This window comes from Elephantulus edwardii, unplaced genomic scaffold (genome assembly GCF_000299155.1).
Source record: "Elephantulus edwardii isolate Elephantulus edwardi_28Jun2011 unplaced genomic scaffold, EleEdw1.0 scaffold00050, whole genome shotgun sequence".
Classification (NCBI taxonomy): Eukaryota; Metazoa; Chordata; class Mammalia; order Macroscelidea; family Macroscelididae; genus Elephantulus; species Elephantulus edwardii.
In genome coordinates this window covers 3145350-3170808 of record NW_006399800.1, presented here as the reverse complement: position 1 = coordinate 3170808, position 25459 = coordinate 3145350, and the positions used below count along the sequence as shown (strand labels likewise).

The 25459-nt window shown below is 37.0% G+C and overlaps 1 protein-coding gene across 2 annotated transcripts in view; it reads right to left on the bottom strand.

The window, feature by feature from the left end:
- Nucleotides 1-25459, bottom strand: part of DENND4A (DENN/MADD domain containing 4A) — a 131210-nt gene that overhangs the window by 4180 nt on the left and 101571 nt on the right. Inside the window, exons 14-30 of one of the 2 annotated variants that reach the window (XM_006886643.1) lie at nt 25175-25316; nt 24573-24779; nt 24352-24480; nt 23970-24111; nt 22898-23026; nt 21199-21318; nt 19617-19748; nt 15323-16419; nt 13905-14094; nt 12208-12302; nt 5861-6036; nt 5624-5770; nt 4828-5026; nt 4368-4622; nt 1278-1395; nt 523-685; nt 306-370 (exon numbers count right to left, since the gene is read on the bottom strand). In XM_006886643.1, the coding sequence (XP_006886705.1) occupies nt 306-370; nt 523-685; nt 1278-1395; nt 4368-4622; nt 4828-5026; nt 5624-5770; nt 5861-6036; nt 12208-12302; nt 13905-14094; nt 15323-16419; nt 19617-19748; nt 21199-21318; nt 22898-23026; nt 23970-24111; nt 24352-24480; nt 24573-24779; nt 25175-25316 (3506 nt within the window). The remainder of the gene's footprint in view (nt 1-305; nt 371-522; nt 686-1277; nt 1396-4367; nt 4623-4827; nt 5027-5623; nt 5771-5860; nt 6037-12207; nt 12303-13904; nt 14095-15322; nt 16420-19616; nt 19749-21198; nt 21319-22897; nt 23027-23969; nt 24112-24351; nt 24481-24572; nt 24780-25174; nt 25317-25459) is intronic. The other variant, XM_006886644.1, reaches the window with a different exon arrangement.

Sequence of the window (25459 nt, the reverse complement as noted above, 5' to 3'; positions counted from 1 at the left end):
TCTGTTTGCTCTTTATGCAGTCCACAATACATTCACTATTATTTTTCCCAACACTTTAATTTGAATGCACTGATTCATCTTTTGTTTTCTTCTTTTTGCTATATAATTTTCATATGTACAGGATATGACTGATTATTACCAAAATCAAAGCTTTAAAGTTTTCTTATAGTAGCTTAAAAAAATGATCAAAGCAATAATACTTGTAATAGAATATTAACATGCAATAAATTGAGACTGACAATATTAAAAAACTTGGAAAACAATACCTCAAAATAGAAATATTACGTATCATATCACTGAATTACCTATATCAATGTTTTCTCTTCCAAGTGCCACAAGTGAGAGAAACAGTATTTCTCTGTATAAACTCCTAGGAAAAGAACAGAGACAGGGGAAATATCAGTATCTGTATAGTCTATGTGTTTTCTACAAAATTTATTATGCTAATTTGTTATGCCAATATAAGCAAATAGTATGAATGAGTTTAGAGCAACATAATACCCATTTAAGATGACGACTTACCGCTGCCTTTTAAAATGTGGACACTTGCTTAGTGTCTCTAAAATCTGACTCATTGGCCCATAGACATCATTCATCTTAATGCTTTTTACCATACTTTTCAGCAGTTCTTGATTAAATGAGTTATCACCTTTTTGCAGTAAATGGACCACTGGATACTTTTGGGCTGTAAGAGAACAGAAGTGCCACTGAAGGAAAGAGTATGGTATAGAAAAGAGTTGAAAAAATAAATAGCAACTGGCAGCTATTAAAGACACAACAGTGCAACACAAATAAGTTCAAGATGATCAATGAAGAAAGAAACAGAAATCTATGGATGAAAAAAGGAAAAAATAAGACAACTAATCACAAAAATATGCTTAAAACTTTTTAGGACTTTAAATAAGAACTAAAAATATTGCTTCCCTTAACACAGCCCCTGACAGAGATTCTAAATCAGCAGCCTGGAATGTCAATAAACACAGACGAACAAATAACTAAAAGTAAAAAAAAAGGAACTAAGACAAGCAATGTGCCAAAATTCTCCAAAATAGAACCCCTCCAGCACATACACAGCACACCTCCAAAGAAAAGAAGCCTGGGCCTCCACAGAAGTAGCACTAAAAACATCAAACTTAACACTCACTCTCAAACAAAAGAGTACGATTTTGACCTGTAAGACAAAAAGCAGGAGTGAAAGGAAAGTCAGTTATATATTAGGCTAGGCTATTAAAGCAGGTAGAGATTATGCTCATACGATGCAAATCAATGGTACTTACTGTGGGCATTCCAGAGGATGTACAAGGGCTGTCCTGGATCCTGGTGTAATTTCATATTGTCCCATAACATTTGTATTAAAACATGTTTACTATCTTCAGACATACAGTGACGAGGAATCTGTGTTGTAGAATAAACATTCATTAATGAGCCTGATAAGGTTATCAGTTAATAACATAACTGATTGGAAGAGATTCCCATTCCCAAAAAAGGTGATCTGACAGGATGTGGAAATTATCAAACAGTATCACTAATGTCACATAAGATTATCCAAAAGTTACTGGCACAGTACACCAACAGAGAACTTCCAGAAATACACACTGGGTTTAGTAGAGGTTGTAGCACTAGGGACCTCATTGCTGATGTCCGCTGGATCACGGCTGAATGTAGAGAGTATCAAAAGGATGTCTATTTGTGTTTTATTGACTAGAAAAAAAGGCATTTGACTGTGGATCACAACAAACTGTGGCTAACACTGAGAAGAATGGGAATCCCAGAACAGCTGACTGTGATTATGTGAAACTTTTATCTAGACCAAGATGTTGTCTGATCAGAGCAAAGAAACACTGATTTCAAAATCTGTATCACGGATCCTTTCTCATTACCTTTTCAATCTTTATGAAGAACAGATCATTTATGAGGCTAGACTTTATCTGAAATAATGTGGCATCAGAATTAGAGGAAGACTCATTAACAACCTGTGTTACGGAGATGACACAACCTTGCTTGATGAAACTGAGGAGGGCCTGAAGAAACGCTGTAGAAAGTCAGACTGTAGCCTTCTAAATGGATTTCACCTTTACATGAGAACAAAGATCTTCACCACTGGGCCAACAGATCATGATAGATAAAGGTTTGATGTTAATGATTTCATCTTGCTTGAATCCACAATTAACACACTTGGCATCAGTAGTCAGAAAATAAAAAGACAAGTTGCATTAGGAAAATCTGCTGTCAGGATTTCTCTAGAGTGCTAAAGAGCAATGATGTCAGTCAAGAGACTAAGGTGCACTTGATTCAGGTAATGGTCTTTCAATTGCTTGTTATGCATCTGGAAGGTAGACAATGAGTAAAGATGACAGAAGAAGAATTGATGCCTTTGAACTGGGGTGCTGGAGAAGAGTATTGAGTATACTATGGACTGCCAAAAGAACAAATAAGTCTGTCTTGGAGAGGGTGAAACCAGCTTGCTCCTTGGAGACAAGGATTTTGGAGCTGTCTCACATACTTCGGGCAGGAGATACCAGTTCTAGAAGAAAGACATCATGCTTGGAAGGGTGGAGGATCAGCAAAGAAAAGGAAGCCTCAGTGACTGTGGCAATGGGGTCAGGTGTGTCAGAGACGGTGAGGATGGCTCAGGATTGGATCACAAGATTCACAGCCATTGTTCACTGGTCGCTATGGGTCATAGTTGATTAAACAGCAGATAACAATGATCTTTTTATGATAAATTTTTGTAAATACATTTAAGACCTTTCTAAAATACTTTTATTTAGGATGTGTGTACGCACAGGAGAAAAGGGAATAAAAGATGATTTGTATGCATTTAATACTTCCTGAAGGAAGCTGCACTCAGTTGAGAAGCTAATAATCTCTTTTTTTTTTTTCACGATTTAGGAATTTTTATTAAAGCAAGAATTTTATAATCCAAATTACATTTCCTTGCTCAGTTATCAATTCTTTTACCGAAATCAGAACTGACATTCTGAGCTATTCCACAGTAAAGAATTACAAAATTAAAGAAAGGAATGAGTTAAATTCTTGTACTTTGTTGAAAATTCTTTTTCAAAGGGTCTCTAAAACATTAAGGACTAGCACGTGCTAGCCCCGGCATTTGCTTGGTACGTAAGTTTCAAGGTTTCCTTTCCTTTTTTTAAAAAATTGTATATTTTGCATTTTTTCCACAATATTTAAGTTTTTCGATGTTTAGTTCTTTTTCTTCGGTGAAACACGAGTTTTCTTTCATGGTCCCTCATCATTTTAAACAGTTGGGACACCAGTGGCATGGCACTGTTAACTGCTTTCTGGGCAGCCTCTTAAGCTTGGTGGGCTTGTAGTACAGCTACAGGAGAAGCTAATAATCTCTAAAGCAGCATGAGTGTAAGACTGAACAAAGTATTCAGATCCATCAGTGAGATGAATGCCATGAAGGGCTGCCTAATCTTTGCTGGCTTAGGATAAATGTCCAGGGAGAGAGTAAGCCTGAGGTTCCAGGTGTTAGCATAAGACCCCTGCTTGGAGGGCCCTGACTGAGTCAACCTCTTGATCTCTCATTTCTCGTGTACTGAAATTCCAAGTGCATGCAGAATCTCTGACATGAAAACTAAGAAGGGAAAAGGCAAATGTCCTAAACATAGAGACTTTGGAACTCAGCACAGAAAAACCTAAAAGTACTGTTATAAAACAACATAAAAAAAAATACAAAGGAACACATCTCTAACTGCCTGTTAAGAAAATCCAGAGTAAAAAAAATGGTGGTACAAGGTTGCAATATGAATTGCCGCCATCCTTCTTAAAGTCAATATTTGACCTGTTTATAAAGGAATCGTATGAGACATTAAGTATTAGAGACCCAGGCAAAGTTTTAATACATATGTTTTTTAAAAGTGAGACCAACAAAGCCCTTTTTGTAAGATTCAGCCCTAATTTATTTTTGAGGCTACAAAATAAAATTAATTTCAATTGTAGAGTTTCTAAATTTTACAGAAAGGCTGACAACATAACTTTGGCTATCTGTTGTTGGTGTGTACCACTGAGCTGGAGCCGACACAAACCCTCCAGTGGGTTTTCAGAGGCAGTAAACTGCATGGAAATAGACTGCCCATCTCTCTCCAACAGAGCAGCAGGTGGATTTGAACTGCATACCTTTGTGATGGCAGCATAATTCTTTTACCAGTAAACCACCAGAACTTTCTCTTGCCTAACTAGTAAACTGTAAAAAGAAAAACTTATTGTGAAGCAGCTAAAAAAAAAATCCCCCAAACTCTATTGATTTAATACAGTGATGGTTATGAAAAATATCTTGTATAGAAAGAAATAATTAGTCATAAGTGCACATTAGAGGGGTGAAACTACTTATTTTACACTGATACCTTTGAATACTTGTTACAATGTTCAGAAGAAAGAATCAATCCAGGTAAGTTACTGGGCAAGTCGAGACGTCTGAAATACCACACCAGGTTCCAAAAGACAATCGGGTGATGGTCCACGAAGTCGGCCACCGTTATTGCATGATCCCCTTCGTTTTCCAATAGGCTCTCGAGTTCCTTCCATACCACTAAAGGACTGAGATACGGGACGGTGATCGGCTCTGGACTTGGGAGGTGCCATTCTAATCCTAAAGACTCCTGTCAAAGAAAGAAGAACCATGAGTAGCAAATGCAAGGATAATGATACAAAAGCATATTTTCAAGTTCTTTTTAATGATTTGCACATGATGCAGATATAATTTTATTATGGCATTTGACAGTCTTCTTCATAAAGTAATATGAAACTAGTAAGACTTCTTGGACATGGGGAACAAATTTTCAAGTTTTTTTTTAAAAAGCATACCGTGGCTCCTTGCAAAGTAGCTGGCAAGCTGCCCGTGGGAACGAGCCTCTGACCTCCAAGCTCGTCCTTGTCCAAGGGGCCGTAAGTACTCACACTCCTGGCCATTGGAAATACCGGACATTTTGACACAGCTGTTTTCGATCTATCAGCAGGGATCTGAATACTTCGGGCACAGGCATTTTCCTGTGGTTTAGATTTGCTTGAGCATTGAAAAAAAAAATAGCATTATCAGTGTCTAGATTTTATTTCTCTTTAGAAAAGGATCTGGATATAGCAAACTAGAACAAAGCAAACCCTGGACTTTAGCTGGGAAATAGCATGCATTTTTAAGTAGCTTAGGCATGTTACTCTTCCTTTTTATCCAGTGCACTCTTTAAATATTTAAGATTCCTTCATTTATTCTAAACTTAGTGGACACGTTTACACACTGGGAACTGCACTAGACTCTGGGAACAGAAAGCAGAACAAACAAGCACCAATCCCATCAAAATGTCACAGGCTATTGGGAGAAAACAATCAAGGAGAAAGTCACAGCAGAGCACACACAGAGTTCTGGCTTCGTAGATAGCAAACATTTACCTTTAAAATAGTAACAAATATTATTATATATAACTTATAAACACTGGGAATCATAAAGCATAAAATATATCTTTATACTAAAACATCCAAGTTAGCAAGCAATTTCAGTATTACTTTAATTAACAGGAAGAGTGTAAAGTTATGAATCTGTTATTGTGAACATCAGACCCTAATGATCAGCTACTTTTTCATTAAAAAAAATAATCATTATAATTACCTGTTTAGAGCAAAATTCCCTTGTAGAGAGAGAATGGATGTGTCAAGACCAGAGGCAGATGCTGAGATGCAAGACTGTCTTGTCTGACTTGAAAAGGAAGTTGGAAAATGCAGATTTTCTGTAGATGAGCTTGACTTCAAAAAGTACCTGTCATGTGAATCAGAGCAGCTTTTTTAAGAAAAGAGACAGTCTAAGAAATATGATCTATAAACCTGAGGAAAGAGCTAGCTTCATTACCTTCCCGGTCGTCTCAAATCCCTTATTTCAATATTCAGAAAGGGTAAGAAAAGATTGCCACAAAACGGACACGTCGTGTTGAGATTTGAATCATCTGCTGTCCAGCCAGCCATGATTTCCTCATCATGGACCAGACAGTCACAAGTCCGACACCGAGAGCAACTTGAGATGAGAACCTGCACGAGAAAACAGCACTTGACAGCCAGAACATATTATGGTTTTAAAAGCATTTATATTCATGAGCTTATTGGAAAAAAGAAAACTCAACAGAGTTCAGAATCAATAAAAAATGGATTACATTCTATGCATGATATAATATACTCATCTCTCATTGTATCAACTGTATCTGTTAAAAAATTCTTGCCTGGAAGGAAATTTTTCAATTAAGGGATTATTTTTTTCTATTGTAATATATGGAAAAGTAATTAAATCATTAAGTTGTTAACACCGGAAATGGGTTGTCTAACTGGTGCTGGCCTGTAGACTATTTCTTACAGGTTTATAATAAGACAAGTCAAGAAATTGAGAAGAGGTCTTAGAAAAGTTTAAAATTTTCTAAATTGATGCCATATCTAAGCCTGGGATCAATACATTTTTACAAAATTCTATCAGCCATGACAGATTGACAACTAAAAAAAAAACACCCAAAAAACAAAATCTTGATCTGCGTCACCATGGGAAGTTTAAAAAGCACTGACATAGAAAACTGCAAATGCTGCCATTACATTAATAAAATGTAGAAATTCCTGCAACGTTGTAAACCACAGCATTAAGGCTCATTTATTTACTAGCACTATGCAAATTATTTTTCCAGATTGATCCAAATTAGTCTGAAAGAGAAATCACATTCACAGAAAAATTGGAAAAAAATATAAAATAGTAACTTTTTGTGTGTGTGTGTGTGTGTGTGTGTGAGAAGATGGGATACAGGAACTTAACCTGTGAAGACTGACATCAAACTGACATTAGGAATGAAAAACCTGACAGAAGCAGTTAGCTCCTTGGGGGGCTCACAGGCCAAGAAATAATCGCCAGCAATAGAGTGCATCGTTTTGCACCTGAGTGATGCCTCTGTCACCCTGCGTGACAAAGCTCTCTGACACCATGGGAAGTCAGAACACACAGATCTCCAGGGAATGCCAGGGCTTCAGATGCTGAAGGAAACAAGTCTTTTCCTCCACTACTGACAGAGAGCGCCTTCTCCTAAAGCCTGCATTGTGACCTTGGATTTCTAGGCTCCTTAACTGGAGTCTGGGGGCTGTGGAACCTCCACAATAGCAGGTTCTGTGAGTCAGTTTTTCTGCTCCAACTAACACAGGTGCTACTGGACCTATTGGTTATACTCAAACAGAGGTTTGGGATTCAGTGCTGGTTTTGGCACAATAAGATCTAGTATTGGAAACTGGAGTGGAATTTGGAGGATTTAATACATAACAGCAGCAAGAGTAGCAAACACATTAGATGGTCTCTTATGTCAGCCTATACAAGCTCCTACTCAGGTCAACCAGATAAATAAATTATTCATTCTGATCCAACATTTTTGGGTGATGAAAGATGTTATATCCAACAGAACCAGATGAAATGAAATCAGTAATATCAGAATACTATGAAAAGCTATACTCTTATAAATTAAAAAACCTAGAAGAAATGGTCTAATTCCTTGAAACTTATGCCCTACCCAGACAAGGACAGATATGGAACACTTGAACAGACCCATCACAAAAGAAGAACTTAAACAGGTCATAAAAAGACTTCCCCATAAGAAAAGTCCTGGACCAGATGGATTTACAACTGAATTCTACCAAACATTCAGAGATTCTACCAATTCTACTTGTTATTTTAAAAAACTGAAAAAGAAGGAACACTCCCAGAGTCCTTCTATGTAGGAAGAATAACCCTAATATCAAAACCAGGTGAAGATATTACCAAGAAAGAAACTACAGAACAATATCTATCATGAATATAGACATACAGACACACTCCCCCACATCCCCTAATAAAATCCTAACCAACAGAATCCAAAAGCACATACAAAAAAATTCATCATTACCAAATGGGATTCATAACAGGAACGCAAGGATGGTTCAATATAAGAAAAACAATCAATGGAATTCACCATGTTAACAAAGCAAAAAACAAGAACTATATGATTTTAGCAATTGATGCAGAAAAGGCACTTGATAAAACCAACATCCCTTCTTGATAAAGACACTCAGCAAAACTGAAATAGAAGGGAATTTCCTCAATATAGTGAAAATTATATATGCAAAGCCAAGAGACAATATCATTCTCAATGGAGAAAGACTAAAAGCATTTTCCTTGTGAATAGGGACCAGACAAGGATGCCCACTGTTACCACTTCTATTCAGTATCGTACTGGAAGTGCTTGCTAGGGCAATAACGAAAAGAGAAGGAAATAAAAGGCATTTAGATTGGCAAAGAGATAGTGAAACTATTGCTATATGCAGATAATATGATAGTGTATACAGAAAACCCCAAAGACTCAAAAAACTCTTAGAGTTAGTAGGCCAATTTAATAGAGTGGCAAGATATAAGATCAATATTTTAAAAAAATAATCAGTGGGATTCCTTTATAGTAACAAAGAGAACTCAGTGAAGGAAACCAAGAAAGCAATACCATTCATAATAGCCAACCACAAATCGAGATAATTGGGTGTGAACCTAACTGGAGACACAAAAGACCTGTATAAAGAAAACTACAGAACATTTCTGCGAGACACAATAAAAGACCTAAAGAAATGGAAAAATGTTCCTGGTTCATGGATAGGAAGACTCAATATTGTGAAAATGACAATCCTACCAAAAGCAATCGACATGTTCAACACAATCCCAATACAGATAACAAATTCATTTTTCAAGGAGACCGAAAGTTTATTTGGAGAGAAAGGATAACCTGAATAAGCAAAGCACTTCTAAAAAAAAAAAAGTAGGAGGAGGCATAGCACTCCCTGACATCAAAACCTACTACACAGCGGTAACCAAAATAGCATGGTACTGGTACAATGACAGGCATATAGACCAATGAAACAGAGTTGAGAACCCAACAAAGTGAAAAGAAAACCTACTGACTGGGAAAAAACATTTGGCAATACCTTTTCAGACAAGGGTCTCATATCAATATAAGTTTACAGGGCCTCCACAAGAAAAAGGCTGATCACATAATTACAAAAGGACAAAAAAATATGGGAAGAATTTTCACAAAAAAATACTCAGATGGCCAACAGACACATGAAGAAATGCTCAAAATCACTGGCAATAAGAGAGATGCAAAGAAAATAACAAGAGATATCATACCACTCTAGTAACAGTGGAAAAGTTTAACAGTATAGCAAGTAATAAATGTTGGAGATGTGGTGAGATAGGAAATCTTATACACTGTTGGAGAGATTGTAAAATGGCACAAACACTCTAGAAGGCAGTTTTGCATATCCTCAAAAAGCTGAACATAGAAATTTCATATGACCCAGCTTTTCCACTGCTTGGAATATAACCCAAGAGAATGAGAACTGAGGCACAGAGACATGTACACAAATGTTCATCACAGCGCTATTCACCATGGCAAGATCATAAAACACAGTCCAAATCCAACCACACTCAAATGGATTAAGAGATTATGGTACATTAACATGGTGGAATACTACTCAGCATGCAGGAGCAATATTCTGTAAATCACTACCTAGCTTGTTAGGGACTGGAGAGCATTATGCTAAGCGAACTAACTCAGTCCCATAAGGACAAATACTGTATAAGAACTTTACTGTAGAAAATGTATGAAGATCCAAGGGAGGGGGTATAGGGAGGCAGCAAAGGGGTGAGGAGGAGTAGGGGGATGGTTAATCATAGGGTTGCACAATTTGATGTGTGGAGGGGTGGTGGTGAGTGGTGGGGAAGGAAATGGGAAAAATCCAGTGTGAAAAACAATGTATATGAACTTTGTAAATAAACCAGTATAAAATAAAAAACAAACAAAAAGAACAATAACAATACCACATTTTAAAAAAAAAAAAAAGGAAAGAAAGATGTTATTTCAGCAAAATGGAATCAATTGCAGGCCTTTTTTAACAATAAAAATGTACCAGTAGAATTCACCTAAGAAAACCCCTTGTGCTGATTCAAGGCAGTATGTTTACAGTTGTATGTTAAATAATAAAGATGGAGATGACATAGCTTTCAACCAAAAAAACCCCGTTATTTGACGCCACCAGCAGAAATGGCAGAATCACTTTGTAAAGTTCTGGGAGAAAACCAGGTCCTTCCTGTAAATATTGTTGTGCCTCATAGCTGACCCTCCAGTGAGGAGAGATTGGCCATCTCCTGCAGAGCAGCTGATGGATTTGAACAGTGTGTCTTTGGGTTGGCAGCACAAATCTTTACCACTAAGCCACCAGTGTTCCCTTACTGTAAATGTAGAAGGTATTACAACATTGCCAGATGATCAGACAGCAGTTGTCATTTATCTAAATGGTACTTCAAGATGAGTTCCAGCTATAACACTAGATGGCACTTCATACAGCCAATATAAAAACAACTGCAGCTACCAGGAGTGACCCTTCTGTGACCAGAACACAATTTTCTTTTGTACAGACGAAACACCTTTTACAGAATGCTCCTGCTGGAGTTGATCCAATTATACAAGAACAAATCAAGGTGGATACGCTGATTCTGAAAAAATTCTAATAATACCTGTACCAATATTGGGTTTCAAAGAACTTCTGTGAGGACTGAAGGCTCAAGATCAGATGGTTAAGCAGCATCAGACCAAACTAGCTATCACAGCAGAAGATAAAAGTGAGTTTACACAAGGATCAAACTTGAACCTGGCTGTAGCTACACACTAGAAGAGGAAACTCACAGGTCCTGATCAAACAGTAACTCCAGAAGAAGAGTGGGTGCCGGAGGATGAAGAGCTGTTACAACTGCAACTAGATACAGTTCACTGGGAAATAAATGCCCCTAGTTCGAGAATTAACTAAATGAGCTGATGCCTCAAATGAGTATGCAGTCACTTTGGTGCAGTCAAATCTGAAGGAGATGCAGATCTCCTTCTATTCTATGAGAATCAAGTAGGATGTGAAACCACAGCAGGAAGGCCTCAGCCACCTGATTAGCATCATAAAAGATGATCCAGGAGGTATAAAATTGTGGCTCATGGACTGAATGAGCCCATCCACATCACAGGGGGTATCTGTCTATGAGCTGTGGTGGAGGGTTTGTACACTGCATCCTCTGACTGCATCAAGCCATCCTTAAGAACTGATTGGGAGGAGATGGGCGCAGGGAAAGAAGGAAAGGAGAAAACCCTCTCTTGGCCTCTTTGAAAAGGTTATTGACAGTTTAACAAATCTGGAATAATAGTCACCTCATGGTTTTTCAAGGATGAATTTTGAAAGATTCAAAACTAGAAACTATATTTACTTTAAAAAGATAACAAATTAGCAACAGCACATGTATTATTTTTTATAGCAGCACTGTACTTTAAAAAATAGTGTTCAAAGATTATTCTCCATTAAGCCTGTACTCTGCTATAAAGCAAGTAAATATGAAATGTCTACTTTGCACACCCAAAATACTTGGTTGCTGGAGATCTGTACTTCAGTTAGTAAATGCAAGTTAGTTTCTATATTTGTGAATTCCTCTGTGGGAGAAATAAAGAAAATCCAAGAATATTTAAGGATTAGTGTGGCTTCCTTTTCACTCTATAAAGATGTGAAAAGAAATATTTCTATTCTTTTACTTTTTTGGAATTTGCTGCTATTCCAAAATATGTCTTTAAACAAATTTTTATTTTTATTTTTGTAACTCTTATTTCTAAAACTATGACAACTTATAAATTATTGATTTGTAATTACATACCTACATATACACACACACACACACACACAAAACTTCTCCCCACATCAAAACTACTAACTATATCCTCACCAAATAAAGTTTGCTTACATGGCAAAATTAGCTTTAAGTGTTTAAGACATAAAATAAGGTTTCAGAAAAGCATCTATAACAAGGTATAAATATAAATCCTGAAAATTAAAATTAGTTTTTATGTTGACAAAGTTTCAAAGTAACATGGAACTACTGTAACTGGGATAATTTCATATGTCCTTTTAACGGGAAATACTGGCTATCAAAAACCTAGATTTTTAAGTTTATTCAGTTGTGAAAACTCTGAAGATTTTCAGACACTCCAATGACACACTGAATGAAGATTAAGGAGAATTGCTATAAATACCATTCAACCTTCATCTGTGTAGGCAACTCATCTATATTCAAAGGATATAAATTTTACAAATCTGTAAGCAAAGGTGCCCTCTGGGGTAAAATCATACCTCCATTGCATAGTTCTGGAAGATATTCAGATTGCTTGTGCTGCAGGAAGATGCCACTTCTGATTTCCCAGGTAAGGCAAATTTTGATAGTGATCCTGTTTATTATTTAAAAAAACAAAACAACAAAGGACAAAACAACGCAAATTAACAAGAAAGTGTTGTAAGAATATTCATTTTCATAAATACTCTGAAAAAAATCAACATTTTTGTTTTGCACAGAAACCTAGGAATTGTGATCTAATTCTATTGGCCCCACATGCTAGGTATGTACACGATTGGACACTTTCTGTGTATATAAGGAGTCTGGTGATACAGTCATTAAGTGCTCTGCTGTTGGTTAACAAATCAAAATGACTCCCTGAAATAGGTCAGCAATTCAAACTCACCAACTGTTCTGTGCAAGAAAGACATGGCAGTTTGCTCCTGGAAAGGTTTCTGCCTTTGAAACCCTATAGGGCAGTTCTACTCTGTTCTAGAGAGTTATTATAAGTTAGAATTGACTCATAAGGTTTCTGGTAATCTTTATAGAAGCAATTGATCCTAAACCAAAGTCTCCTTAATGAGATATGAACCTAGTGCTGTTGGGTCGATTCCAACTCATGGGGACCATCCATTATGTTTCCAAGGCTGTAAGTCTTAACGGGAACAGGCTGCCTCATCTCTCTTCCATGGAACAGTCAGTGAAAAATGTTAAAATATGTTACTTATGAAGGGAGTAGTGACCAGGTGATGTCCATGGCAGGATTCATAGTAAGCTACATTTTGTTTTGTTTTGTTGTGTACTGTCGAATTGGATCCAACTGGCACAGGAGGAGATTGCCCCTCCTTCTCCAGCGGAGCTTGTGGTGGATTTGAACCGCATGCCTTAAAGATTGCAGCACAGCTTCTTGAATAAGCTACCTTTTGAGTAAGAAGGCAGGGAAGTAATAAGAATATGCTCAGAAAGACAAATGCACATGTACATGTTATTGTTAAGTGCCGTCAAGTCATTGGCGACTCTTAGCGACCCTATGAACGAAAGACCTGAACACTGGTATGACATTCAATGTTTATCCACGGTCATACGTTTTCCGGAGGCAAGCTATTTCGCAAGTGGAACACTGTCCACAATGAGTAACCATTATCATATTTGACACATGAGTGTCACAGTGTTTAGCATCACAGCAACCACGAGCAACCTCTGTACAAAAAATGGAAAGACCAGTACTATACCACTTAGAAGATTAACCAAAAACAATTAAAACCAGGCCTGAGCGCCACAGATTAAAATCACTCACCTTTGGCTTGGTAGCATAACTTTCTGTCAAGTGGGCCAACAGAGCTCTCTCTATGACTCAGCAATTCAATGAACAACAGATCTAACCCTTGCCCTATCCTGTGCCATCCCCACAATCCAAGACATGTCTGAGTCCATTATTACAGTGACTGTATCAATCCATCGACATGTACATAGGCATGAACATATGCTTGTCTTTTTAAAAAGCAATTCAAGGATAAAACAAAACCTAATAAACGTGGTTCCTCAGGGGACAGGGAAAAAACAGGGTGCGAGTGAGGAAGTGAAACTTGATTTCACGTTTTTAACTTTGGAGCTGTGCAAACATTGTACATGATTAAAGTAAAATAAAAAATGGAAAATACTACAAATCAAACAAACTATAACTGAAATGCTGCATGTCAGAACTGTCCAGACAAACCTTCTAACGAGGCAGAACTCCCCAGGCTTGTTCGGCTGAGGTCAATTCCCTTAGTCCCTGAGGCTGCACTGCTCTCTTGAGAGGAAGCGGCTCCTTCCAGCTCAGGGCAGACATCTTCATCTGTTAAAGAGGTAGATTCAGAATCCTGGGCTCCCACTGAAGAAAGACTGGTACGATCAGAACTTTGATCCTAAGAACATAATTATAAGCTTAATTTCCTTCATATTTAAAATTATTTAAAAAGCCACTTCCAAAGCAGAGGAAACACTTATTGAACTACCTGGATGATCATTAATCAATGTCAAAGGACCTTGAGGCAAAACCAATCAATGCTACAAGGGTATACTGACTTGGACTAACATGTGTCCTGGAGAAGATAAATTTTTAAGCATCTATTTTAAGTATCAGTAATGTACATAGTACGGTGATTGTTTGTTTTTGAGCCAGAACTGACCCACAGCTGACCAGCAGCTGCTGTGTGGGAAAAGGAGGGTCAATCTTCTATTATTACGGCCTCTGAAAAGTTTGATTAGGGACTTGACCACAGTGTTCAGAATCAGCAAATGCTCTCAGGAAAAAAGTGGTTGTAGAATTTGAGCTTTCTGTCATTTTCTCCTCTCTAGAATCTCAACACTCTACTTTCTTTAGTAGTTCTGCTTTTGATATAATTCATATGGTTTTTGTTCTTTAATATAAGCTACTCAAATAGGTCTGTCGTGGCCAGGGTGAAACCAAGCTGTACCTTGGAGGCAAAGGATCTAGAATTTCTGTCTCACATACTTTGGGCTCGTAGCCAATAGGGACCTGTCCTTGGAGAAGGACATCATGCTTGGAATGGTGGAGGGACAGTGCAGGAGAGGAAATGGATTGATTCAGAGACTGGAGAAACAGGACTAGGTCTGTCAGAGATGATGAGATTGGCTCAGTCTAGGGCAGGGTTCAGAGCTAATGTACATAGGGTCACTATGAGTTGCAGGCAACTTGATGGCATCTAACACCACCACCACCACCAACTCAAATCCTAACAGGAGAAAGCCTTTGTTTCACTGCTAACATTTGAGGGTATGCTTGGCATTGTGGATGGAAAAGAATTTTTTTAAATGAAATTTAGAAGAAAATACTGAAGTACTTTTCAAATAACACTAATTCTTACTCCAGTTATCAATCATTTCCAGACTGAACTATATATAAACATAACCTTAGTGACACAAATCTTACATCTTTTTTAAAATGCCTTAGGTGTTTAACCTAAGCATCTTTTTAAAAAAATTCCATTTATTTATTTATTAAACCTAAGCATCTTTTTAAAGTAACTGTTTAAGGAGCACGATTAAAACAGGCATCCTTGAAATTAAATGACTTTCTGGAGGGGGAGTTTAAAATGAAAAACAGTAATAGCAAATATCAGGAACACCTACCTTGGACGATGTGGTGTACGTGGTGAGTCTTGAATACCACTTGCTTGCTTTTTCTGCAACTCCTTTTCCAGCAGTGAACATACTATTCTTCAGCACATCTAGTTTAGGTAGGGGCAGTGAATCTAAATTAAATGAAGGTGATGTGTGGGTTATTATATCCTGCGAGCCTTCCCTAAATGGACAAGAAGGGGAGAAGGCTGGAGACGACCACAGTCTATTCCTTGGTCTGTCATCACTTTTTGTGTAACTTTTGGATTTGATAAGTCTCGCTGGCCTTGGAGAGTCAGGAGGGAGACTAGATCTTCTGCACGTCTTGGTCAATGTTGGACTTTTCTTACTGGTTAATTTATCATCACACGTGCGTTGTAAATCGGTGCTTGGTGTGCGACCTGTCAAAGGATTATTCATGGTATCCATATACATCACGATTTCTTGAGCTAAATCGCATCTCGTGGTGGGCGTTGAAATGCTGCTGCTCTCTTCCCCCACCTCCTCCTCATCTTTTTGTTGCTGTTTAGTCTCAGCAACCAGGAGAGACAAAGGATCAAATCCTGTTGCAACATCAGTTTTTTCAAAAGGCTTTACAGAAAAGCTGCTACTCATACGTTGAAGCCTCCTGGGATTTTGCACAGCAGTGTCCCTTACTTTTGCTCTATCAGTTTCAGTGTCTAAATCTTCTAAGTAAAAAATAACAGGAGACTCCACTTTATCTGCCAGACAGGTAGAACCATCATAGGGTATGTCGTCATCACTAGATTCCTTTTCTAGACTATCCCTTTTTGACTGTAAAGGTGGCTTTCCAATATCAAGACTATTTGGCCGTGTATTTTTCACGACAACATTTGAAAGAATTTTTGCATCGGCTCCTAATTTTTCAACTATATCTCTGGGATTTTCGTCCTGGTTAATTCTGTTGAGCATCAGTCCCATTAGCACCCCTCCACTAAGATTACGGTTTCTGTTTCCCCAGGCCACTTGCTGCTGCAAATTAGGGTCATTGTCACTTTTATGTCTTCTCCTGAAGCAACTCTTTTCAACGTTTTTGGTTTCATTTTTATCCTCAAAAGATGACATTAACATCAGCTCAGGTGTGCTTTCTGAAAAAGGAAACAACATGCTTTCAGTCATGTAATGTGCAAACAAATTATATTAAATATGTAAAATATTAGTAATGAAAAGGCTCATAAAAGCACTCATTGAGCACTATTTGATAGATAATATACTCCGGTGTTTTTACCACTGAGTCAGAAAAAATTTATAGCTGAACTGTGTGATCAGGCAAGTGACTTGACGAACATAACAACAACAACATGTTGCTGTTCAAATCTACCAGCTGCTCATCGGATGGGCAATCTCCCCCATGTGACTAACCACCTCTGAAAGCCCACCAGAGGGTCAGCTATGGATCAGTTTTGACTCTAGGGGACCCAACAATAAGAAGATTCCTTTAAGATAAAATGAACGCAAGGATGCTCTCTTTTGCCGATTTCACATGAGAGCACATGCTGGCTTTCTCCCAGGTCTGTTACTGCTTTCTTTTCTTTTTTGTGAGTTAGTTCTACTTCTCATATCAGGCTACTGAACATTCAAGTTCATTAATATATGGTCCTAGACTCTTCTATTATGACAAGACAGTGAGAGATTTAACATAACAAATGGACAATGGCTATTGTCTACATAACAACAGCAGAGTCTATGTAGCAACCAGATCAGAAAACCAAATTACAACCCATTAGTAACTGGTCTGGAAAACTGACTTCAGGGCAACTGATCTCAAAAGGGCAGATTTGAGCAAATGGGGGGGGGGAGGGGGGGCAGGAAGAGAAGGGTGCAACAATGAATGAATGGAATTCCAAAATCTCTGTAGATGGTCATTGAAATGAAAAATAAACAAACTAAATTAAAAATAAAGGACAGATTTGATCAACTAGTGATTCTCAGCTTTCTTCAATTCCTCCAATTTTTATGTGGTGAGATACATAGAAACATTTTCCAATTTAAGAATTTTTATGTGTACAATTCAGTAACATTATAGTTCTCATGCTGTATAAAAACTGTTATGCCCCATTGAGTTGCTTACAACTCATAACAACCCTATGTACAACAGCCCTAAATCCTGCTCTATCCTGTGCCAATCTTAATGTCGCTGATACCCCTATACCCCATTACCCTAGTCACTGAAGCAATCCATCTCATCGAGGCTCTTCCTCTCTTGCACTGTTCTTCCACCTTTTATATATATAAAGCTTCATCTACTACTTACATTCAAATGATTCACAATATCTTTCTCTAGTCCAGACCTCTCTTCTACAACTATGTCTCCAACCACTGAGACTTCTTTGGAATCTCAAAGCATTTCAAACTAAGTATGTCCAAAATCAGACTCATGAACCCCCAGTGCCACAAATAGCATGGTGAAACCTTTGTTCTTGTAGTATTCTCTAGTCTTCCGTGGCACTGTCATTCATTCACTGGACAAGGAATAAACCTGGGAGTATTTATTAACTCCTTCCTTTCTGTCTTCTCTCACATCTAATGAAGAGTAATGAATTTTAACTCCTACCTTGAATGAATTATTCTTAAGAATTCCGACCATTACCCAACAGGAGCTCAGGTGGCATAGTCCATAGCTTCATACACTGTTAACCAAAAGGCTGACTGGCACTGGTGGTTCAAGTCTACCAGTGCCTCTCTCTGTTGGAGAAAGCTGGCAGTCTCCTCCCATAAAGATTTACAACCCCAGAAACCTGAATTTGTATGAGTCATGAGCTCATTGATTTCTATGAGTGGAAATTAACTCCGTGGCAGTGAGTGGGGATTAACCATTACCTAGGAGCCCTTGGAAATGCAAATGCTTAACGCTCTCAGCTAATTGAAATAAGCCTGAAAAAATGCTTTGAAACCTAGCATGCCCTATTATATCATAAGAGGAGAAAAAACAAAGCATACTTTAAAGTAAGAATTCCTATAAATCCCATATATACAATTATCTGGCAGTAATTTAATGTGTAGTACTTAAAAGATGTGAAAAATTTCAAGTCAAAATATCAAGAATAAACTAACAACTCTAATTCACACCAATAAAATCTAATATAATTTTTTAAAAAACTGACTTGTTATTGTAGAGAGGGTAATAAAAAAGCCAAATGATTACCAGATGCTTATTACTCTGTCAAAATGTCAGGACCAAGACATGGTTTACAAACACACTTAAATAAAACATTCATGAAAGCAGAAAAAGGCAAGCCTGAGCAGACAGAAATGAAAGTGCAATGAAGAAGACATCATCAAAGGCTGGGCTGTGAGGGTTCTCATTAGTGCTTGAGAAAGACTATGAATGACTGTGAACCAATTCCATTGATACAAGTGGAAATAAAATGTTCTAAGTTATAGTAATTACTTTTAAAAAGAAATAGAAAATTATATCGTTTTAAGACAGCTTTTTTTTTTTTTAAAATAGCTAGGACAGTTTCCAAAGCTGTAAATAATAATGGAAAGAGACTGCCCATCCTTCTCCCAAAGAGTGGCTGGTGAATTCACTTCACCAGAGATAAACAGCCATTATGTCAGCAGTGCAACTTGCTACAGACTAAGTCACCAGAGCTCCCTAAACCATCTGAAGGATAATATTTTTATCTGACAACTGGAACAATACAGACTCTAAAGAATCATATGCTTCATTTAAAACTTGTTTAACTGTATGATTCTTTTTTAAAATTGTTATTCATGTAATGAAAGTTTACAGAAAAGTTGGATTTTCATTCATTAATTGTTGCTCATTTTTCTCCCAACCTCTTCCCATTCACTTAAAAAAAATCATTCATTGTTGCATAATTTCCTCACTCCCTCCTCACCCAGTCCACTTTGCTGTGCACCTCTTATTCTGGACTGTTGTCATATAAATAATGCCTAATCACATATTCCTTTTAAACAGTGCTTTGCTTCATCTGTTCCAATGCAGAGCTACTTTCAAACTGATCAACTCTCCTACTATCACCTTTCCCTTACACGAAGTCTCAACAGTTGGATAGTTTGATTAACCAAACTCAAAAGACACTATGATGGTGGGGGTTTGTCTCTATAGTTGTTAAAACAAAATCTCAATAAAATAGGTTATCAAATATTTATTTTAAGCTACTAGGTTTGATCAAGATAAAAAAAAACAAAAACCAAAACCCCAAACCAAACAAACCCTCCAACTATTCAGGCTTAAAGCTTTTTATTTAAGTAAATCACTGGTAATAGGTACAACTGAATTTTGTATATAACTGGAGCAGCACACTATTCAACTCACCTGTGTTTTCTCCTGATATTTTATCAGCACTGTTGTTACTTGTACCACTCAGGCGGACTATACTGGAAGAACTTTGATAACTGAGCTTAGGAAGGCAATCAGAACTTCCTTTTGTACTCTCACTCTCCGATACTGTTAACATTAAAATGAAAATGTTAATAAAACAAAATTTCTGTATGTTAAAAAAAAAATTCTGTATGTTGTAGAATAAAACAAAAAAATTAAAAGCAGCTTTTATTTATAAGTATTTCTGCATACAATGGTAACTTATGAAAATATTAAATATATCTATAGCTACAAAAAGTTATTTCATTTACTTAAAGCCTCAAGTCATAGATCAAATTATTAAGTCCCAGTCATGCATAAAGGCACTCTGCTATCACAAAGGGTTACACGCTGGGCTTACTAAAAGGTTAGTAGGTTGAACACATCAGGCGCTCCACAGAAGCAAGAGGAGGCCGTCTGCTCCTCTCAAGATTTACAGCTTTGGAAACCAAGGAGAACTCCTCATGACTTACAATCAATTCAATGGCAGTGGGTTTGGCTTTCATTTTATTTATGCATATGATCCAGGACATTAACAAAACGCAACAGCTCATCACCATTGAGTTAGAATCAACTCCTCGCTGAACCTCCAGCAGGTTTTCTGAGGCAGTAGATCATACATTGGGCACATGGCCAGGAGGGACCAGTCCTTGGAGAAGGACACCATGCTCAGAAGGGAGGAGGGACAGTGGAGAGGAAGACCCTGAATGAGATGGATTGACACAATAACTGGGACAATGGGGCTAGGTGTGTCAGAGTCAGTGAGACTGACTCAGGACAGGACAGGACAGGCTTCTGAGCTGCTGTACACAGGGTCACTATGAGTCATAGGCGACTCAACGGCAAATAACAACAACAGATCATAAGAAGGACACTGCCCATTGTTCTTAGAGCAGCTGGTGGACTGAAGTCTTTGTGCTGGCAGCACCACTCTGTCCACTGGAATATAAAACTCTCTACCAAGGCATTAAAGACTTGGCTTATAATTTTAAATAACAATATTAGGAGTGATATCCACTTCCTAAATAACATGCCTCCGGAACCTCTATGAATTCTGATAAATGTCGATAGCTGTAGAGGGGCTTCAGGCCTTTTGTTCATAGGGTCACTATGAGTCGTGTTAGACTCAAAAGCAGTCAACAACAGTCCCTGCCAATAAAGTTCGTTTTAGTTAACAAATTTAATTTTTCCTTTTTACTTGTAAAATAGTAGTTTTGGAGGGGAGGCAAGAGGACAATAGAGTCACAATTACATTAATAAACACATTAAATAAAAACACTGTTAAGCCTTAGAAAAGAACTAATGTTTTGAGAAATACATAGCATTTCCCCTCGCAGTATTTTATTGGAAAAGTGTTTTGCTCCTGAAACTATATACTTTAAACATGAATTTGCTAAGTTCAAATATCTGGTGGTAGAGGGTTCTTAAAATGGGAGGAAAGAAAGGGTTAGAGTAGGAAATAAATTGCTGCTTTCATGATAAAATGACTTGTATTTTCTGTAAGTTTGCAATTTTATATAATATCAACCAAACCTACAGGAACTAGAATCACTTCCTTTCTTTTCTTCCCTTTCTTCTTGAATGTCCTCAGTGGATGTATTCCCTCTTCTAACTTCTTCCTTAGATAATGAATTATATCCAAGATCAGACTGGCCACCTGCGGGAAAAAACCACCAAACTATAGGCTGTTTACTGTTTGTTTCTTTAGTCAAGGCAACTGGAATCAGGAGCAACACACTAGTATTTGCATTTGTTTATAGAAAATTTTCTGAGTAACTTCCAAGTAAAAATATTATTTTGTTACTCAACCTCTATTTCTATAGAATGTAAAAAAAGATAATTTCAAAATAGTTTCTTTTTGGTTCCCTATTAGTGTCAAAAGTTAACTCTGAACATTCACATGACTGTATTGAGCTCCAAAATTCAGACAAAGGAGATAGTCTGTGCACAAATCTGTGGCCTTTCAAAGTTGGAGTTCCAAATAAGCTACAGAGAAGAGAAAGTGGCAGTGAATTAAAAATAGATTATTCAAACCCAGGTCACTGTCGCTGAATATGTAAATGATATTATCAAGGCAGTAAGCTTATTTAAATCTTTTGATAATAAATGAATTTTCTTAAAAATTAAATTTAATACTCATTTAAGTGTGCCTGAGTAGAAAGATATAGAAATGAAAAAAATCTGAAGTGTTAAGGTTATTGACAGAAAACCCCAAAATGTCATTCCATATCTGTTCAGCTTCCCTACCTTCCTATAGATCCAGTTCTAAATGACTGCTTATTATTACTGTTATTACAGTTTTGTGTACATAATAGAATTTACTGGGAACCTCCCAGTGTCCTTGTCATGCTCTCCACCCTTTACTAAGTACTGCCTCTTCCTTTCACCCAATTAATTAAGTGAATATGTTTATTATCTAGTGATTTTCATCTTGCAAGCACATTATTTCTTCAGTGTGCCAGTTTTTAATAATACCCAGAGAAAGCTTATGCGCAGTCTTTATTGTTAAAAGAAATTCATGCCACATTCATGGCTAGCATGCTATATTTTGAAGTTTATTTTTTTTAAAACTTACAGTAAAAAATAGTTTTACTCAAAATAAAATGGAAAAATAGTACAATATAAAGAATTTCCATGCTTCCTCAATGATATCTTAATATAATTACAGTACATCATCAAAATCATGATACAATGTTAAAACAGAATAATTCTATTAAAGGACATATAAAGATTTTTGTTTTGTTTTAAATTCTAACAACATTCTCAGAATTTCAATAAAGACAATATAATAAATGTACAGAATTATATTATCTTAGTAAATCTCAGAATTACAAAGCATAATTTTTACTAGGAATATGATATGGTAAAGACGTTAAGTGTGCTACTTAGAGCTAATCAGATTATCCAGGACACAATACTTGAATAAACTATTTTAAAAGCTCTCAGACTTTGATTTCTGTTCAAATAAAGTTGCACTGCTACCTAAAGACATGGAGCTTGAATCGACCAGCTGTTCTATGGGAGAAAGATAAGAAATCTATTCCTATATGATTTACCACCTTGAAAACCTGTTGTAGGGTCAACTATGGGCAGTTCTGACTTGATGGTACATAACAACAACAATTCCATATCAAAACACAATATGAAATTGAAATTTCAAAAAAATTTAAAAGAGAGAATAGCAAGTCTAATTTTAAAAATGTACTCTACTTAATGCACATAAAGCATGAACAAACCTGTACTGGATCTATCATCAGCAGCGTATACTTTGATTAAACCTGTGTTAAAAGGTGCCTGCTCCACAGTGTGTGCTCCGTGACCACTATCCATGCTGCCATGACTAACAGCATCCAAGTCACTGCCATCTGCTTAAAAAGACAATTTCAGAGCATTTTACTAATAGAGGAAATATTTTTAAAATTGCACAAATTTGTTGAGCAAGCTAATTATTTATTTAGTAATATAAAAATGAAGATGAAAACTGGAATATAATTAGCACAACTGAAGGAACTCTGGTGGCTTAGTGGTAAAGAGTTGTACTGGCAACCCAAAGGCACACGTTTCGAATCCAGTAGCTGCTCTGCAGGAGAAAGTTGGGCAGCCTCCTCCCGTGTGATTAATGGTCTCTGAAAAGCCAGTGGAGAGTCAGCTATGAATTGGTTCTGACTATATGAGACATGACAACTGCTGCCTCTGGTGATAACAAAACAAAAAAACTTATTGTGAATTAGTAATAGCCACAACAGACCAAGACCAAATGAAATGTGGTCTGCTTTTTCAAATGGTAAGAGTAGTCTAATACTGTAATTTACTGAAGAGCAATACCAGAAGCCAAACCCAAATCAAGTCATTTGGGACTCCCAGTAAATTCCTATCCAGTTTCCAAGGGTGCAAATCTCTATGGGAAGAGAATGCTCTTCTTCCTTCTGTAGAGCAGCTGGTGGATTTGAACCAATGACCTTTCTCTTTACAGCCCAACATGTAATGCATCATGCCACTAAAAAAAGTTGGCTCTGATTCATAACAAAAGTTAATCAAGTTTCTGAGGCTGTGGCCTAAGCAGGAGAAGACTCCCCATTATTCTTTCAAAGGGCAGCTAGTGGTTTCAAACTGATGACATTTTGATTAACAGTGCAGGACACTACATACTATTCATCAGAGCTCCTTATCATGCCACTCGAGCTCCTTCAATGGTAATCAATTTGAGGAAAGAGTTTCAGTTATCTAAAATTTCTAAAAATGCAAAATTAACAAAGATTTAAAAACACAAACAGTATCACACACAAGTGTCTTAAAACTTTTCATTACCTGAGAGAGTTGTTTGTGATAAGTGTGCATGTTTCTGTAAAGCTCTTTTGAACTGTGCTACTCCTAAAATAACATTTCTCACTTTTGTCCAAAGAAAATAGCCACTACGGCTTCTTGAAGGCCAGGTGCTTTCCAATACCGCCTATTCATTCAACAAAAGAAAACCATGAGTAAAATAATTTTTTATAAATGAACATACATTTGATGTTAACCTACAAAATATCTCAGTAAACTGCACGACACAGAACAGATATACTTAATTAAATGTATTTTAGCTACTCTAAAATGTCAACTAATCTCACATCAATTATGTCTGCCATTAAGTTAAGGTTGCATAATCACAAAAGTCACACTGTTTCTTGATTAATTCAAACCATTTTACCTTGTTATAATAACCATAAGTAATGGCATTGGGGTCAACACCAGCTTTCTGCATTTCAAAAAGCACCCGCACGGCCAGCACTGGCTGATCATACTGTCCACAAAGCTGCATGAGGATGCGGTAGCACACCTGAAACAGTGAAGCCCAGAGTGTACAGAAACAAAGATATCTACGCTCATGAGTCTGGAATAAAACAACACATTTTAAAGAATAAATGTTACCTCATCAGGGGGGTCCATCTTTTTTGACTGCATCTTTTTTAGCACATCATATGCTGTTGTAAGGGCCCTGACTTTTGAATGACACACTTTCACATAAGCTGGGAGACAAATAAACCACAGTCCGTAGCAATGGCGCAGTAAACACCTAGACCACATGTGAGGGATGGAGGAATACCTCTTTGCAATTTTATGTGCTGATTTAATTTCCTAGAAAAAGAATTAATACATTTACATACTCAGACACTTTTACTTAAATGAATGCTGAACAAATACAAGTCATAATGTTATAAAAAAAATTAGAACAAAATCTGTCTAGAATGAATATATTTTATGTCTGTGCTTGGAATTTGCCTTACAAATGATACAAAGTTTTAGGCAAAGAATGAGCTAACTTCTTGAAGTCAGAGTATGCTAAATTATTTTCAGAGGGCTTTGAGGAGTACAATAAACTACTAAGAGATATATCTGGGAGTAGTAAAATTATAATAAACTACTAAGAGATATATCTGGGAGTAGTAAAATTATATTAAGGGATGATGCATGTCAAATTTACTTTTTGTCTTAATATTAGACTACACGAAGGATGAAAAATTTCAAAGTACCTGTTTTGTTCTTCTGAACATGGGAGAAGGACTACTAGGACTACTTGACTTAGATTTTGAGGGTAATCTCCTTTTCTGTGTTTGTAGAAATCCTTCAGGTCTCTCAAATAAATTGTTTCTAAGGACTGGAAATCCATTATAGCTGTTAAGGAAAAGAAACAAAAAAAAACCCTCCTCAAGCATGAGTAATCATGTTGTTGTTGTTGTTATGTGCCGTTGAGTCGTTTCCGACTCATAGCGAGCCTATGCACAACAGCTCTAAACCCTGCTCTATCCTGCGCCAAC